This window comes from Procambarus clarkii, chromosome 66 (genome assembly GCF_040958095.1).
Source record: "Procambarus clarkii isolate CNS0578487 chromosome 66, FALCON_Pclarkii_2.0, whole genome shotgun sequence".
Taxonomy (NCBI): domain Eukaryota; kingdom Metazoa; phylum Arthropoda; class Malacostraca; order Decapoda; family Cambaridae; genus Procambarus; species Procambarus clarkii.
In genome coordinates, this window is record NC_091215.1 from 16,465,698 (window position 1) to 16,479,437 (window position 13,740).

The 13,740-nt window shown below is 49.7% G+C and overlaps 1 protein-coding gene across 1 annotated transcript in view; it reads left to right on the forward strand.

Annotated features, from left to right (window-relative positions):
- Positions 1–13,740, forward strand: part of LOC123769137 (protein unc-13 homolog 4B) — a 441,599-nt gene that overhangs the window by 99,241 nt on the left and 328,618 nt on the right. Inside the window, exon 4 of the mRNA XM_069309818.1 lies at positions 7,938–8,204. Coding sequence (XP_069165919.1) covers positions 7,938–8,204 — 267 coding nt within the window. The remainder of the gene's footprint in view (positions 1–7,937; positions 8,205–13,740) is intronic.

Here is a 13,740-nt window from a genome sequence, read left to right on the forward strand (position 1 = left end):
TTCCAGTACTGACATTGACTATCTTACAGGTAACTATCCACAGTCTCTGTACCTAAAGCCTATTAATTCCACTGACGTCAATGAGATAATCCTTTCCCTTAAAACCAAGTCTGGTGCCCTTGAGGAGATACCAACTTTAATCTACAAAAAAGCCTCAAGATCTTTAGCCCCTGCTATTGCTTTGCTCTTCAACAAGTCACTTGAACTCCAAACCTTTCCAGATATTCTAAAAAAAGCGAGAGTAACGCCTGTACACAAATGTGGTGATCTCACAGATGTTAACAACTACAGACCTATATCAATCCTGCCAAACTTGTCAAAAAATTTTGAAAAACTAATCTATAAGCAGCTTTACTCATATCTAGCCAAACTCAATATACTTAGCCCTTGCCAATATGGCTTCAGGCCCAAAAAAAGCACTAACGATGCACTTATTAGTATGCTTAACTCGATTCATACAGCTCTTGATAAAAATGAGTTCCCTGTTGGGTTATTTGTGGACCTGTGTAAAGCTTTCGATACTGTCAACCACCAAAACCTTCTTCTTAAATTACATCATTATGGTGTCAGAGGACACTCCCTACAATACCTCAAATCCTACCTTACTGACAGGCTCCAATGTGTTTCTGTGAATAATACAATTTCTCCCACCCTACCCATCAACATTGGTGTTCCCCAGGGCAGCATACTTGGCCCTCTCCTCTTTCTCATCTACATTAATGACCTTCCAAATGCCTCCCAACACCTCAAACCAATTCTATTTGCTGACGACACAACCTTCATTTACTCCAGTCCTGATCCCCTTGCTCTAAATGCCACAGTAAATATTGAGCTTAATAAAGTCCATCTGTGGCTAACTGCCAACAAACTCACCCTTAACATTGACAAAACTTTCTATATTCTGTTTGGCAATAAATCCTCTAATCAAATAAATCTCAAAATAAACAATACCCAAATTTGTAACAAATTAGATGGCAAATTCCTTGGCATTCTCATTGACCACAAGCTGAATTTCCAGGGACACATTCTAAACATATCAAAAAAAGTTTCAAAAACTGTGGGCATTCTTTCTAAGATCAGATATTATGTACCACGCCCTGCCCTGGTGACTCTCTATTACTCCCTTATCTATCCATATCTCAACTATGGTATTTGTGCTTGGGGCTCTACTACCCAAAATCACTTACGTCCTCTAATTACTCAACACAAAGCAGCTATTAGGACAATATCCAATTCTGGCCCCAGACATCACTCGGTACCCCTACTCAAATCTCTGAATATGTTAGACATTAAGTCATTGCACATTCTCTCATGTGTATTATACATATATAAAACGCTAAACTATAATGCCAATCCTGATCTCAAAAGCTTCATAGAAGGTTGTAACAGAACCCATGAGCACCACACCAGAAATAAATACAGTTTTGATATTCCTAGAGTACGACTTAATCAAACCAGAAATGCTCTACAAATCAAGGGGCCCAGAATGTGGAATGACCTCTCCAACCATGTTAAAGACTGTACCTCTCTCAACCAGTTTAAGTTAAAAACGAAGCTATACCTAATAAATTCCCTGTAACTCACCTTACCCCTCTGTTGTCAACCCATGTATGTTTTTTGTTTTTTTTGTTTTTCAAATCAACGCTGTTTGAATGTAATTTTCTGTAATAATTTGTAATTGTATTTGTGCTGCTTTTTCAACAATGTTCCCCCCTCTTTTACCTCTATTTTTATTTGTACTCAACAGTTCTTATTCTTTTTACCCATTAGTTTTAAGCTTTAGTCAATAATGTTTTTCCTGCCCGAAACGCTTTGCGTAATAGTGGCTTTAGGCATTGTATGTACTAGCTCTATCTATAAAGCCAACAAACTTTGTAAAATCTCTTTATGTATGTACCTTACCTAAATAAAATTATTATTATTATTATATTATAATATATAGGTTGTGTGGGGTCTGTGTTCTCCTATTCCACAGTCCATAACATGGCATTTATTAACATTAAATTCCATTTGCTAAGTGGTGCTCCATATACTTATTTTGTCCAGGTCATCTTGAAGGGCATGACAATCATCTAAGTTTCATATCCTTCCTATTATCTTAGCATCATCAGCAAACATGTTCATATAATTCTGTATACCAACTGGTAGATCATTTATGTAGACAATAAACATCACTGGTGCAAGAACTGAACCCTGTGGTACTCCACTTGTGACATTTCTCCAGTCCGATACATTGCCTCTGATCACAGCCCTCATTTTTCTATCAGTCAGAAAATTTTTCATCCATGTTAGAAGCTTACCTGTCACTCCTCCAATATTTTCCAGTTTCCAGAACAACCTCTTATGTGGAACTCTGTCGAAAGCTTTTTTTAGTTCCAGATAGATGCAGTCAACCCAACCATCTCTTTCTTGTAATATCTCTGTTGCTCGATCATAGAAACTGAGTAAATTCGATACACAGGATCTTCCAGATCGAAAACCATACTGTCTGTCTGATATTATATCATTTCTCTCCAGGTGTTCTACCCATTTAGATTTAATTATTTTTTCCAATATTTTGACTGTTACGCTTGTCAATGATACAGGTCTATAATTAAGTGTGCTCGAGTGTTCTGTCTTCCTTGTTCGCATTAGGGTAAGGGGCAGTTTTGCACTGGTGGGGCGCAGGGTACTGTGCGGCTTGTCTTTACCAATCATGGCGGCCGGCTCTGTTCCGCTTGGGTACGCTGTCCTCTTGCGGGGTTTTCTTTTTCTTTTTGTTTATCTACCTGGTGGGGGTGGGGTCTGCCTTCGTTCTTGCCCCTTGTGTCCCTTGTATTCTGAGTATTTTCTGGTGGTACCCCCTGCTAGGTCCCCGGGAGTGTACACGTCCCGGGGGTTCAACTCTTAGAAAGTTGTTTGGTAGCTTTGGACGCCAGTTAGCAGTACCCTGCCTGGGATTACCTGAGAGCGAGTCCTCTTATAGTAAACGCTCGGGAAACCCCTGGGGGCGCGTGGGTTCGATGGATGTGACCCCAGAGTCCCCCCTCGCTTCCAGCGAGTTTGAGGGTTGCTCTCACCCTTTGTCTCTGGGTGATTCGCTGTTTTGCCTCCGTCTGCTGCCTGTGGGGTCGGTGACACCTTCGACCCGGAGTCCTGCTAGTTTTGTTGCTTGTTGTGGCTCAGTTACCCAATTGTGCTGACTAAGCGGGTGCGGGCAGCAGGGGCGTTGCACTTTGAGGCTTGGTGGTGGCAATGCTCTCGTGGTTTACTCCCCGGGAGCCCCGGGGCTGCCCCGTTTTGGTTCATGTTGGGACTTGGGGGTATTGGTTGCTTCGGTTCCTTCCACGCCCCCCTTTTCTTTCTCCTGGATCCGGTTCCTTACCGTCTGTAGGATCAGGGCGTGGTTTGATGGTGTTGAGACTTGGGCAGTCTCTGGGAATTCCCCTTCCGTGGTAGTGACGGGGGCATTGAGCCTGTTCCTCCAGCCGTGTTGTAAGAGTCTGCCAGTGGGCTCCCTTCCTTAGTGTTTTCGCGGCTGCCCCGGTTTTCTGGTACGGCCGGGGCTTTGGGGGGACAGCTCGGCCCCGGGGCCTGTTGTGACGGTTCCCGGGGCTGGGGAGGGGCTGACTTGGGGGGCCCTTGGCCCCGTAGGGCCCCGTGGGGGTTTTTTCTCCCCCTCTAGACGGGGCTTGTGGTTATGCGAAGTGGGGTTTTCCTCCCTACTTACCATACATACTGTTGGGCGTCGGCCCCTCCCCGGGCTCGGTTCCTTGGCCTTTGAGTCGGTTGGTTCCGTCCTGTGGGTGGATGCTTCCCCCCCCCCCATCATTTTTGGGACGGTGTCTTCGTCATGTTTCCCCGTTCTTGGGGTTCTACGTGACTTCTGGTCTCGGGTGCACCTGCGCCTTTGTGTGCCTTCGGGACTAGTGTTGGCTTCTGTGTTCTCGAGGGTTCGGGAAGGTTTTCACTACTTCCTGCATTATTGGAATGTCTGTCGGCTCCTCGTCCGGGTCGCCGTTTTGGGCTACTTGTAGCAAGGTTGGGCTGCTTGTGTCCAGTGGCCTGGTTGGGCTACTTGTGGCCCTGTTGCGCTACTTGTGGCCCTGTTGGGCTACTTGTGGGCCGGTTGGGCTACTTGTGGGCTGGTTGGGCTACTTGTGGGCTGGTTGGGCTACTTGTGGGCCGGTTGGGCTACTTGTGGCCCTGTTGGGCTACTTGTGGCCCGGTTGGGTACCTTTTTGGGCTCTGTCTTCGCTTCGTTGGTCAGTTTTGTTGTTCCTGCTTCCTCTTTTGGCTACTTTTCTAGTGCGGTAGTCCTGGTTGGCGCCTTCCCGCAAAGTGGGTTGTGCGGTTCGGCCAGCGTGTCATGCGCCGTGGAGTTTGTTTTGGTCTGGGCGGTGTGTTTCAGTGCTGGTGTTTTGCGCCCTTTTTTCTTAGGTGCTTCACCTCTCGCTCTTCTCCCTTGCTACGGTATGTGCCCCTTCGCTCCGGGGGTGTCCTGGTTTCCAGCTGTGGGGATGACACCGAGGTTTTCCCTGTGTAATGGGTGTGGGCCGCCTCCTTCGCCTCTTACCCTGCTCTACTGCAGGTCTGGCTGTGGCGTCTTCACCTGGCGGTGCTCCCAGGGTCTTCTGGACTTGGTTGCGTTGTGTCACGTTTGTGCCTCCATTCGACAGGTGAGTTTCTGCGGTCTGGCATCTTTTGGCCGAGCGCTGGATGCGGAGATGTTTATATACCTGTCTTTATTTAGGTATATTTTTGTACGACTGAGACCGTTCGCACACCAGTGACTGTCCCTTTTTCAACCCTTCCAGTCCCACTCATGTGCATGTCCAACCCATGCTAGAGTCGTTCAGGGGACCCACCTTATTTCGTGTTATGAGGTGTGTGGGTTGTGGTGCTGGTTATGTGCTCACCTGGTAGGGCTCTCTTGGTTGTGCTTGCAGAGTTTGAGCTCTGGCTCTTGAGTCCCGCCTATCTGGAAGAACTTGCGGGATAGTACCAGTGGAGTGCAGTGGTGCTATAGGCACAATCGGGGAACACTGTATAACCATCAGAGGTCTGCGGTTGTTACACGACCTACTTGCGAGCATATGCCATATTGCCGGTACGTCCGTGGACTTCCAGGGCACACGAGCCTGTTTTCGACTAGAAGTTCCGGCCCATCCTGGTTGTGAGGGGTATATGGGCCTGCGGGCCGCTCCAAGCAGCTGCCTGGTGGGCCACCCTCTGACCGGTCTAGCCTAGCCTCGGGCCGGGCTTGGGGTGTAAATGAGCTTCCAGTACCCCATCCAGCAGGTATCGAGCGGGGTTCTCCGCTGTCGGTCGCCTGGTGTGCAGATTTCTGGGCCTGCTGGGTTCTGTCGTGTCTCCGTTGGCCCTGTCTGGGGTCTGCCTGCTCCGTTCTCTGTCTGCAGAAGAGTTGCTATTTACATGTTGCGGTGGTGCCTGTTGCTGCTGCTGCACGTGTGTGTTGGTACCGTGTTTCGCGGTGGCGTGTCCTTGTTCCTGTGTCCGGTTGTGGTTTGGCACTTTGCGGCTGTTTTGTGCCTAGGGTTTGTGTATGGGGGTTTGCTTGTTGTTTTTCGTGGTCTTCGGGTCCCTGGCTTGGCTCTCTCATGTGCGTGGGGTTTTTCTGTCCCTGCCTGATTGTCCACCCCTGGTTGTTTTCCTGGGGTTTTTGTGCATCAGCTCTTTCATCCTGCCTCTCCCCAGTCGTTTTCCTGGCATCTCCTTTGGTCAGTTCCCACTGCTTCATTTCCTTGTGCTTTCCCTTGTTTCCTCCTCTGCCGCAGGGATGTTCGGCGTGTGTTCCTTGGCTTCTTGGGCGTTTTTTTGGCCTGTGTCCTGTGGTGTGCTTCTTTGTCTCGGTCTGTTGCAGTTGCTCATACCCCTTGGTTCGGGTACTGTTCTGGCGGCAACCCTTCCACCTTCTTTGGTTTCCTAGCTAGCCCTGCCGGTTGTTTTTTCGGGGTCTTGCGATGTCTCGCGTCGGACCCGTCATTTTTGAACTCCTGGCGGGCTTGCTTGCTTTGGGGAGTTTTTCTGTTTGGCAGACGTTCCATCTCCTTGTGCCACCTGGGTTTCGGTAGTTGCGCCCGAGATCTTCCCGCGGCTCCGCCTTTTCCTGGGCTCGGAGGGGCCTTGTCGGGGCTGCTTCCGTTCTGCCTCGCTGTCTCGCCTCCGGGTGGTGGTCGGGTGGCTTCGTGGTAGGTGTCCCACCTGCGTACTTCTCTTGGCGGCAGTATGGGGTATTTTGGCGGTCCTTCCTTTTCCTGTCCCTTCTTATGTGGCTACTCTAGTTAGCGTCAGCTTGGTTTTCTGGTGGGGGATGGGGGCCGTCGTCTTGCCGCATACTGTCGCCTCTTTCGTGCGGCGCTGGTGGAGCTGCTTCGGCTTGCTTTCGGTCTTGGTGTTGCTTTTGCATCGTTAGTAAGCTGTCTCATGTGTCGTTTCACCTCCGGCCTGTTCGTGCGCCGCTTGCACCGTCCTGGTCTCTGGTCAACGTGCTCTGTCTTCTCCTCGGTTGGTAGGGCTCCTTCGGTTCCGGTTTGTTTTTTCGTCGGCTCTTTTTTCCTTTTGGCATTTGCCTCTGGGTTTCGGGTCGCTGAGTTTTCTTGCTCCTTCGGTTTTAGCGTTTTGGTTGTTCGGTGCCAGCAGTCTCCATCTTTCCTGGCGCGGGGTGGAGCTGCTGCGTTCTGGAGGGGGTCCATGTTTTGTTGGTGCTTCATTGGTCGACCCGGGGGTGTGTCATGTTTTGTGTTCAATGGCGGCCCTCCGCTGTTGTTTGCGTGCCATGGCATCTGTGTCCGGGGCGCATTTTGCGTTGATCCGGTTCTGTTCTTCCCGGTTCGCGGGTGATGGTGTCCCGGGTTGTCAGCCATGTTCTTGCGACTCAGTTGCCTGTGTTCTTCCCTCATGCCCGTGGCATTCGTGGCTTCGCTGCTCTCGCTGCCGTCTGAGCAACGTGTCCTTGCGGTCATTCGGGTGTGGATCTTTGGTGTTCGTATGGGGGCCTTGCTGCTTGTTCTCGTGTTGTTCCCGGGACTTTTCGGGGCTGTGGCGCCTTGGGTTGGCGTTTTGCTGCCGGTTGTCTCGCTTCCGTGGAGGGTGTGTGGTGTCCGCCTCCCGGTTCCGTCCCTTTGACCTTCCTCTGTGGGCAGTTAGCTCCAGGGAGCCGATGGGGCTCCCCCCAGAAAACCAGCTTTGAATGTAATAAAACGCTATTTTCTGGGTGAGACCCGGAGGCTCCCCGGCAACCCTTTCCTCCCTCCCTCTGGTCGGCGATTTTTGCATGTTTTGACATCCAGCCTCAGAACTGATGGGTGGATAGCCGGTGTGGGAGGTCTGGGGCTTCCCCTTTTTGCATGTTTTGACATCCAGCCTCAGAACTGATGGGTGGATAGCCGGTGTGGGAGGTCTGGGGCTTCCCCTTCCCCCTCCCGGGGAGGGGGGAGCTGCGCAGACAGCGGCGCGGTGACGTGTGACGTCATACTAGTTTGCTTGTTTTCTGTTGGGGAGTTCTATCCACTAGTTTGGCCTTAGGTAGCAATTTTAAACAGAATAGGGGTTTGTTTCGGAATGCTTACCTTTCTGGATGCTTGACCCGGTCGATGGCAGACATAGAATGCTTCCAACCACATGGGGGTTTCTATAGGCCATTGCTCCCTTTGCCTCTCTGAGGGGGCCAGGTTCTGGCCGTGGTCCCCGGTAGGCCCTAGAACTCCATACACATGACTGATGCCAAAGTCTGACATTAGCATATCAGCCTGGTAAAGCTCCGGGGAGCCTCCGGGTCTCACCCAGAAAATGGCATTTCATTACATTCAACGCTGGTTTTTTGTCATCTCTCTACTCCACATCTTCACCACATGTAACACTCACATATTCATTCTTTATATATAGAATCTGTGTTTGCCTGTACAGTATTGTAATTCGTGAAAAATTATTTACAGCTTAATCATATTGGACCGCATTGGTTTGATGCATTCCTGAAGAAGGTTATTCATCATCATCTTGGTTATCTGAGCATCTATAGCAACTTTAGAAGAGGAAGCAAGAGATGGAGTGAGAGAAGCATACAAAGCACCAAATCTAGTACTAGGAGAAATAAGATTAATACCAGCAGTAATACCAACAATAAGAGCAACATTATTATTAACAGTAAACATTACAGCACAAGTAGTGGCACTAGTAGCAATGGAAGCAGCCCTGAAAATGAGGTAAGTAAATGACTCTTCAGTCATTTTATTTACTATTTTACTCTCTAATCATTTTTATCTTTTATGTATTTGTACATCCCAGGTTACTTTCTTGCCCAAAATAGAGATGGAAAATGTTTTCTTTCACCTGATGCCTTTCTTCACCAAGCAGTAAATAGATACCCGATTGTAAGGCAACTGTTGTAGGTTGCATTCCTGAAGTTGGTCAGTCATTGGCCAAGGTGGACTTTGATAAACCTAACAGGCTTCCTGTCCCCACTGATGGGAAACCAAATGATATAGAGAGGCATTTCATTAGATTCAATGCTTGTTTTCTGAGGGAAGCCTGGTTGGCTTCCTGAAGCTATCAAACTGACATGTGCCATATTAGTTTGATGCCAAGGGTATCATGGATGCGTCTTTCGAGCCCTGTCTCGCCTTGTGCGATGCTGAAGGTTGTTCGTTGCCACTGCCTCGCGGTGACACTCACATGTCCTGCCTCCGTCATGCTGCCTGATGGGTCGGTGACACCTACGACCTTGATTCTTGCAGAATTTGTTCTCTGCTTATTATTCAGTTTACCCATTCCTTATCTGAGGCTGTTAGAGGTCAGGTAGCGGCTTCATTGCATGCTTGGTATTCTTTGTTGCAACGAGCTGGAGTGATTACCTGGTTGGAAGCCCCTGAGCTGCCCTGTTTGGGTTTTAGGGGCTGGCAGGGCAGGCTGTATCTGTCAGATCATTTTAGAGTGGATTTGCATAGGTGAGGTCTCAACGACTTTGTCCTTCAAGTGTGTATTTCGCTTGTTTCAGGTTCTGATATGGTACTGTGTAGATCTTTGGTTCGTTTTGGACTTGTCCCATCTGCACAGTTTGTTTCCTTGCCCCTCCTTTCGGATGACTACATTGTCCCAGGTCCAGCTTCTCGAGCTGGGCGCTTGGATGATTTCTCTGGACCTCAAGAACACGTATTGGCATGTTGCTATTCATTTGGAGTTCGGGGATTGGTTAGGTTTTGTGGTTGGGTTTCAGGCTTACGCTTTCATTGCCTTTCATTCGGTCTGAATCTGGCATCTCGTGTATTCACGTGTTTAACCAGTTTTGCAATAACCCATCATTTTCTGCTAGCTATTCGGGTTCTGGCCTACTTCAATGATTCGTTGGCATGGGCTCCCAGCCGGACTGCATGTCTGCTCACCAGAGATGTTGTTCTTTCCCAGCTTGCCGGGTTCGGGTTCCTGGTGAAGACTTGGCTGGGCATCGTGTGGGATTCTTGGACTGCTTCCGTTTCTCTTCCTCCTGCAGCGTTGCTTCGGCTGCAGTCCCATCGTCTGCTGTTTTTGAGAGACATCCAGGTCACTTGGCAGTTGCTCGAGCAGTTGTGCGGGAGACTGAACTTTGCCATGCTGATTTTTCCGCTAGGCAAGGGTTTGGCTTCGGAGGCTGTCTGGTATCTTCGGGGCCGCCTCTTTTGCCACTCTTGCAATCGCTGGGTTCTGCCTCCGGGGCCCTTGTATTGGTTGCTGCACCTACAGTTTCCTCTTCGTGTTTTTCAGGGTTCAGTGCCATGACACCTTCCCCTTTCCTCGCTTGGTGAGGGAAGACACCTCATCTCTCGGCTGTTTTTTTTTTGTCCAGTGCTTACCAGGCCTGCCAGGGGCATTGTGCTCCCTCCGTCCTTCCTTTGGGCTCACAGCATGGTGCAGGAGTTTGCGGCTGTTTGGCAGGAGCTGTGGCGGATTCGGTTGACCTGGCGCTCAGTGATTCAGCTCCATTCAGAATGCTCTCCTGTGGTATATTATCTCAACTGGGCTCTCCTGTGGTATATTATCTCAACTGGAGGAGAAATGGGGGGGGAGGGGGGGGGGTTCCCTGTGATATGTCGCTCTTTGGGGCTGGTCGCTTCAGGTAGCTCTTCTGCTTAGTTCTCGGAGTTTAGCTCTCCTCGCAGTTCACACTCGGAGGGTGTCCAACATCCTGGCAGATGGCCTGTCTTGCTTCATTCCTCTTTCCACAGAGTTGATGGTTGATACCGCCGCCTTCCTTTGACTTTGTTAAATGTTTGGACGACTGGAGGTGTACATCTTTGCGTCGACTTGGTCCCAGCGCCTCCCAATATACGTGGTTATGCTCTGACTTCGAGGCCTTCACTATAGAATAATTTCTGGTAGGATTGGTTTAGGTGGAGGTTCCTGTACCTTCATTCCCCGGTCCAGCTGTTGCTTCGGGTTCTGGCTTGGCTCGAATCCTATCGGGGGAGAGTGGTTCTCGTGGCCCAATGGCAGCCAGTCCAGCCATGGTTTCAGGCACCTCTTGCTCTTGCCACACAGTTTTGCTGATGATGCTAATCATCAGATAAACCAAATGTATAGAGCAACACTTAGCAGTTGGAATTAAACATCAATAAATTGGTAGGTTTACACAACTTACCAATTATGTGGAAAAGGCTTTAACTACTCTGCTCTGCCGCTATTAATATGTGTGTGATTCATTCATGTGTACATAAGATTGTAGTGGAATATAAATATTCAGATAAAGGAAGTTGTTGAAAAAATAGTTATGATGAAATTAATGTGGATAAATTTAACGACCGTGCTACACCGAGTTTATTGTGAAATTCCCCCTGTGAGCATGAAATAAAGTGTTCCCAAAAAATTCTATTCTGTGAGGAGCCCCTATGGCTCCCTGGAGCTTATCGGGCTAAGGTATGACCGGGACATTAGCTAAGGAGTTCAGACCTACCAGGGACCAGTGCCAGAACCTGGCCCCTTCAGAGAGGTTTCAGGGAGCAATGGCCCTGGAAAAACCCCCTTGTGGTTGGGGTTTTCCTTATCTGCCATCGACCGGGGTTAGGCACCCAAAAGAGTAGGCATAACAAAAAAAACACCACATGGTAAAAAACTAAAGCAAAAAACCGAACAGAGAGGTAGAAACTCCCTACAATCCCAAGGAAACAAGCAAACAAGCAAACATCACATTTTACTGCCGCGCCGATCGTCCGCGCAGCCCTCCCCACCTCGAGTGGGAGGGGGGGGGAACCTTGGACCAACCGTGCCGGCTGCCTAGCATCAGTTCGTAAGCTAATGTCAACTGGGATAGACGCTTCTCTGGCCTCAGTTTCCTAGGCGGTGTTTCCCTTCGTGGCACTCATTGCTGTGTTTTTGTGTTGTGCCATGGCTGGTGTCCCTCATCAGTACCAGGGCTGCATGCACTTGAGGGCTTCCTAAGTGCATGCATGCAAGTATGCATGCATACTTCCTAACTTCCTTCCCTAAGTGCCCTGTGAGTACTGCCCCTGCATGACAGGGTTATCTTCCTTGGGGCGTTCGGGAACCATTCCCGTAGAGGTTCTTGCTGCTCGGCATTTGCCTCACCCTTGGGGCCAGCTGGGGTTTAGGGCCCTTGTTTGGCCCTTGGTAGATACTGGTATTGTGCTGGTTAGGGCGTCAAGGTGTTGCGCGACCTGCCACATGAGCGACAACCAGTTCCTGTTGCCTCTGGAGACGGTGTACTTTTGCAGGGTTTTTCTTTTGTTTTTATTTTCATTTGCCTGGTGGGGGTCTGCTTAGTGTGGCTATAGTTCCACTAGTAGTGTTTGGTGACCCTCTGCTAGGCCCCCATGATTGTAAACGTTGCAGGGGTTTTCAGTGTTGTCCTCTACCCCTTGTTATTTTTGGGTGTTTAACCGGGTTAGCAACACCTTGCCCGGGCTTCCCGTAGTTGTTACCCCTACGGGCCCTGGAAACCCCTGTCGGGGCTTGATGGACCATTGAATTTGTCTTCCGGGTCCCAACCCGTCTTGTACGGAATCGTTGGTTGCTGTGCCCTTGTCTCCAGGTGACAGTCGCCACTTTTACCTCCGTCATGTTGCCTGTTGGGTCACTGACACCTTGACCCGGAGTCTTGCGAGATATTTCTTCTGCTTGTTCTCCAGTACTCTCCTGATGTTATTACTGTTCAGAGTACAGGCGGCATCCGTGTTACAAGCTAGGTTAGGTTGCTGCAACACGCTGGGTTGGTTTCCAACTCGGATGCCCCGAGGCCGCCCCTTTTGGTTAGGTGCTGTTCGCCCCTTTCCCTCCCTGTTCCCGGCTCCTGACCGTCTGTGGGTTTCTGGGTCGGGGCGGGGTTTAGTTGGGACAGAGACTCGGGTCGGTTTTTGGGGGCTGCCCCGTTCGGGTTGGGGACAGAGGTTTTTTCGAGCCTATTCCTCCTGCCAAGGCTTCTGGGTCTTACCAGCGGCCCTTTCTTGCTGCCTTTCCCATGGACTCTTGCTTTTCTTTAAGGGCGGAGGGCTTGGAGGACGGCTCTGCCCCGGGGCCTCTATTGCTGGTTCCCGGGGCTGTGGGGGATGCTTGCTAGCAGTTCTGGGGCGGTTTGCCCCTGCCTGGGTTTTCTGCTTTAGGGCGGAGTTTTTCTCCCATCCAGTCTGCTTGCTTCCCACTTTTGCTGGCATGTTTTCGTATCATTTGCTCAGTCACAGCCCTCTGTTCTGGTGGACATTTTCTTCTGCCGGTTTTCCGGCGTGGCCACCAGGGCGGCGTTGCGGTTTGTTTGCCTGGGTGTGCGAGCGTCTTGGGTGAGTTTTTCACCCTTTTTCAGGGGTTTTTATTCTCCTGTTGTCGTTTCTTTGCTTTTCTGATTTTTCTGCCCGTTTCCTGTTCTTCTGGGAACGATTGAGTGTTGATTTTACACCGGGTTTTCCTGTTTTTGTCTGTTTTGTGTCTGGGCCCTAGGGTTTGGGATCAGTGTCCCTCTCTGTTATGCTTGCTCCCACACCTTGTCCCTCGGTTTTCGGTTTGTTTTGACTGTTTCCCTGGGGGTTCTGTCTGGGGGCTGTGCTTTGCCTTTCTGTGTTGTATCTCAGCCGGCAAATGTGGTGATCTGGGCTCCCCCTGGCTCGATTCTGGGTTCCTTTGGGTTCTTTGGTTTCATTCTGGAAGTTTCTTCCTCTTGGGCCCCCTTTGTGGGTTCAGGGGGCTTTGTTGCCTCGTGTGTGACCCGGTTCTGCCTTCTGGGGTTCCGGGGTCTTCTTGGCTTGCAGACTGATTTTTGCGGGTCTTGGCATGTGTTGTGGTTGAGCTGGGACTTTGGGGTTTTGTTGTCGAGGTGCGCCTTTTGATGTAGTTTTGTGCCTTCTTCACTGGCCGGCATGGTGCTCTCTGCCCACTGGTCGGCGGCTTGTACTTTTCTTTTCATATGTATGTGTGTGTAATTACCTAAGTGTAATTACCTAAGTGTAGTTACAGGATGAGAGCTACGCTCGTGGCGTCCCGTCTTCCCAGCACTCTTTATCATATAACGCTTTGAAACTACTGACGGTCTTGGCCTCCTACCACCTTCTCACTTAACTTGTTCCAACCAGTCTACCACTCTATTTGCGAAGGTGAATTTTCTTATATTTCTTCGGCATCTGTGTTTAGCTAGTTTAAATCTATGACCTCTTGTTCGTGAAGTGCCAGGTCTCAGGAAATCTTCCCTGTCGATTTTATCAATTCCTGTTACTATTTTGTATGTAGTGATCATATCACCTCTTTTTCTTCTGTCTTCTAGTTTTG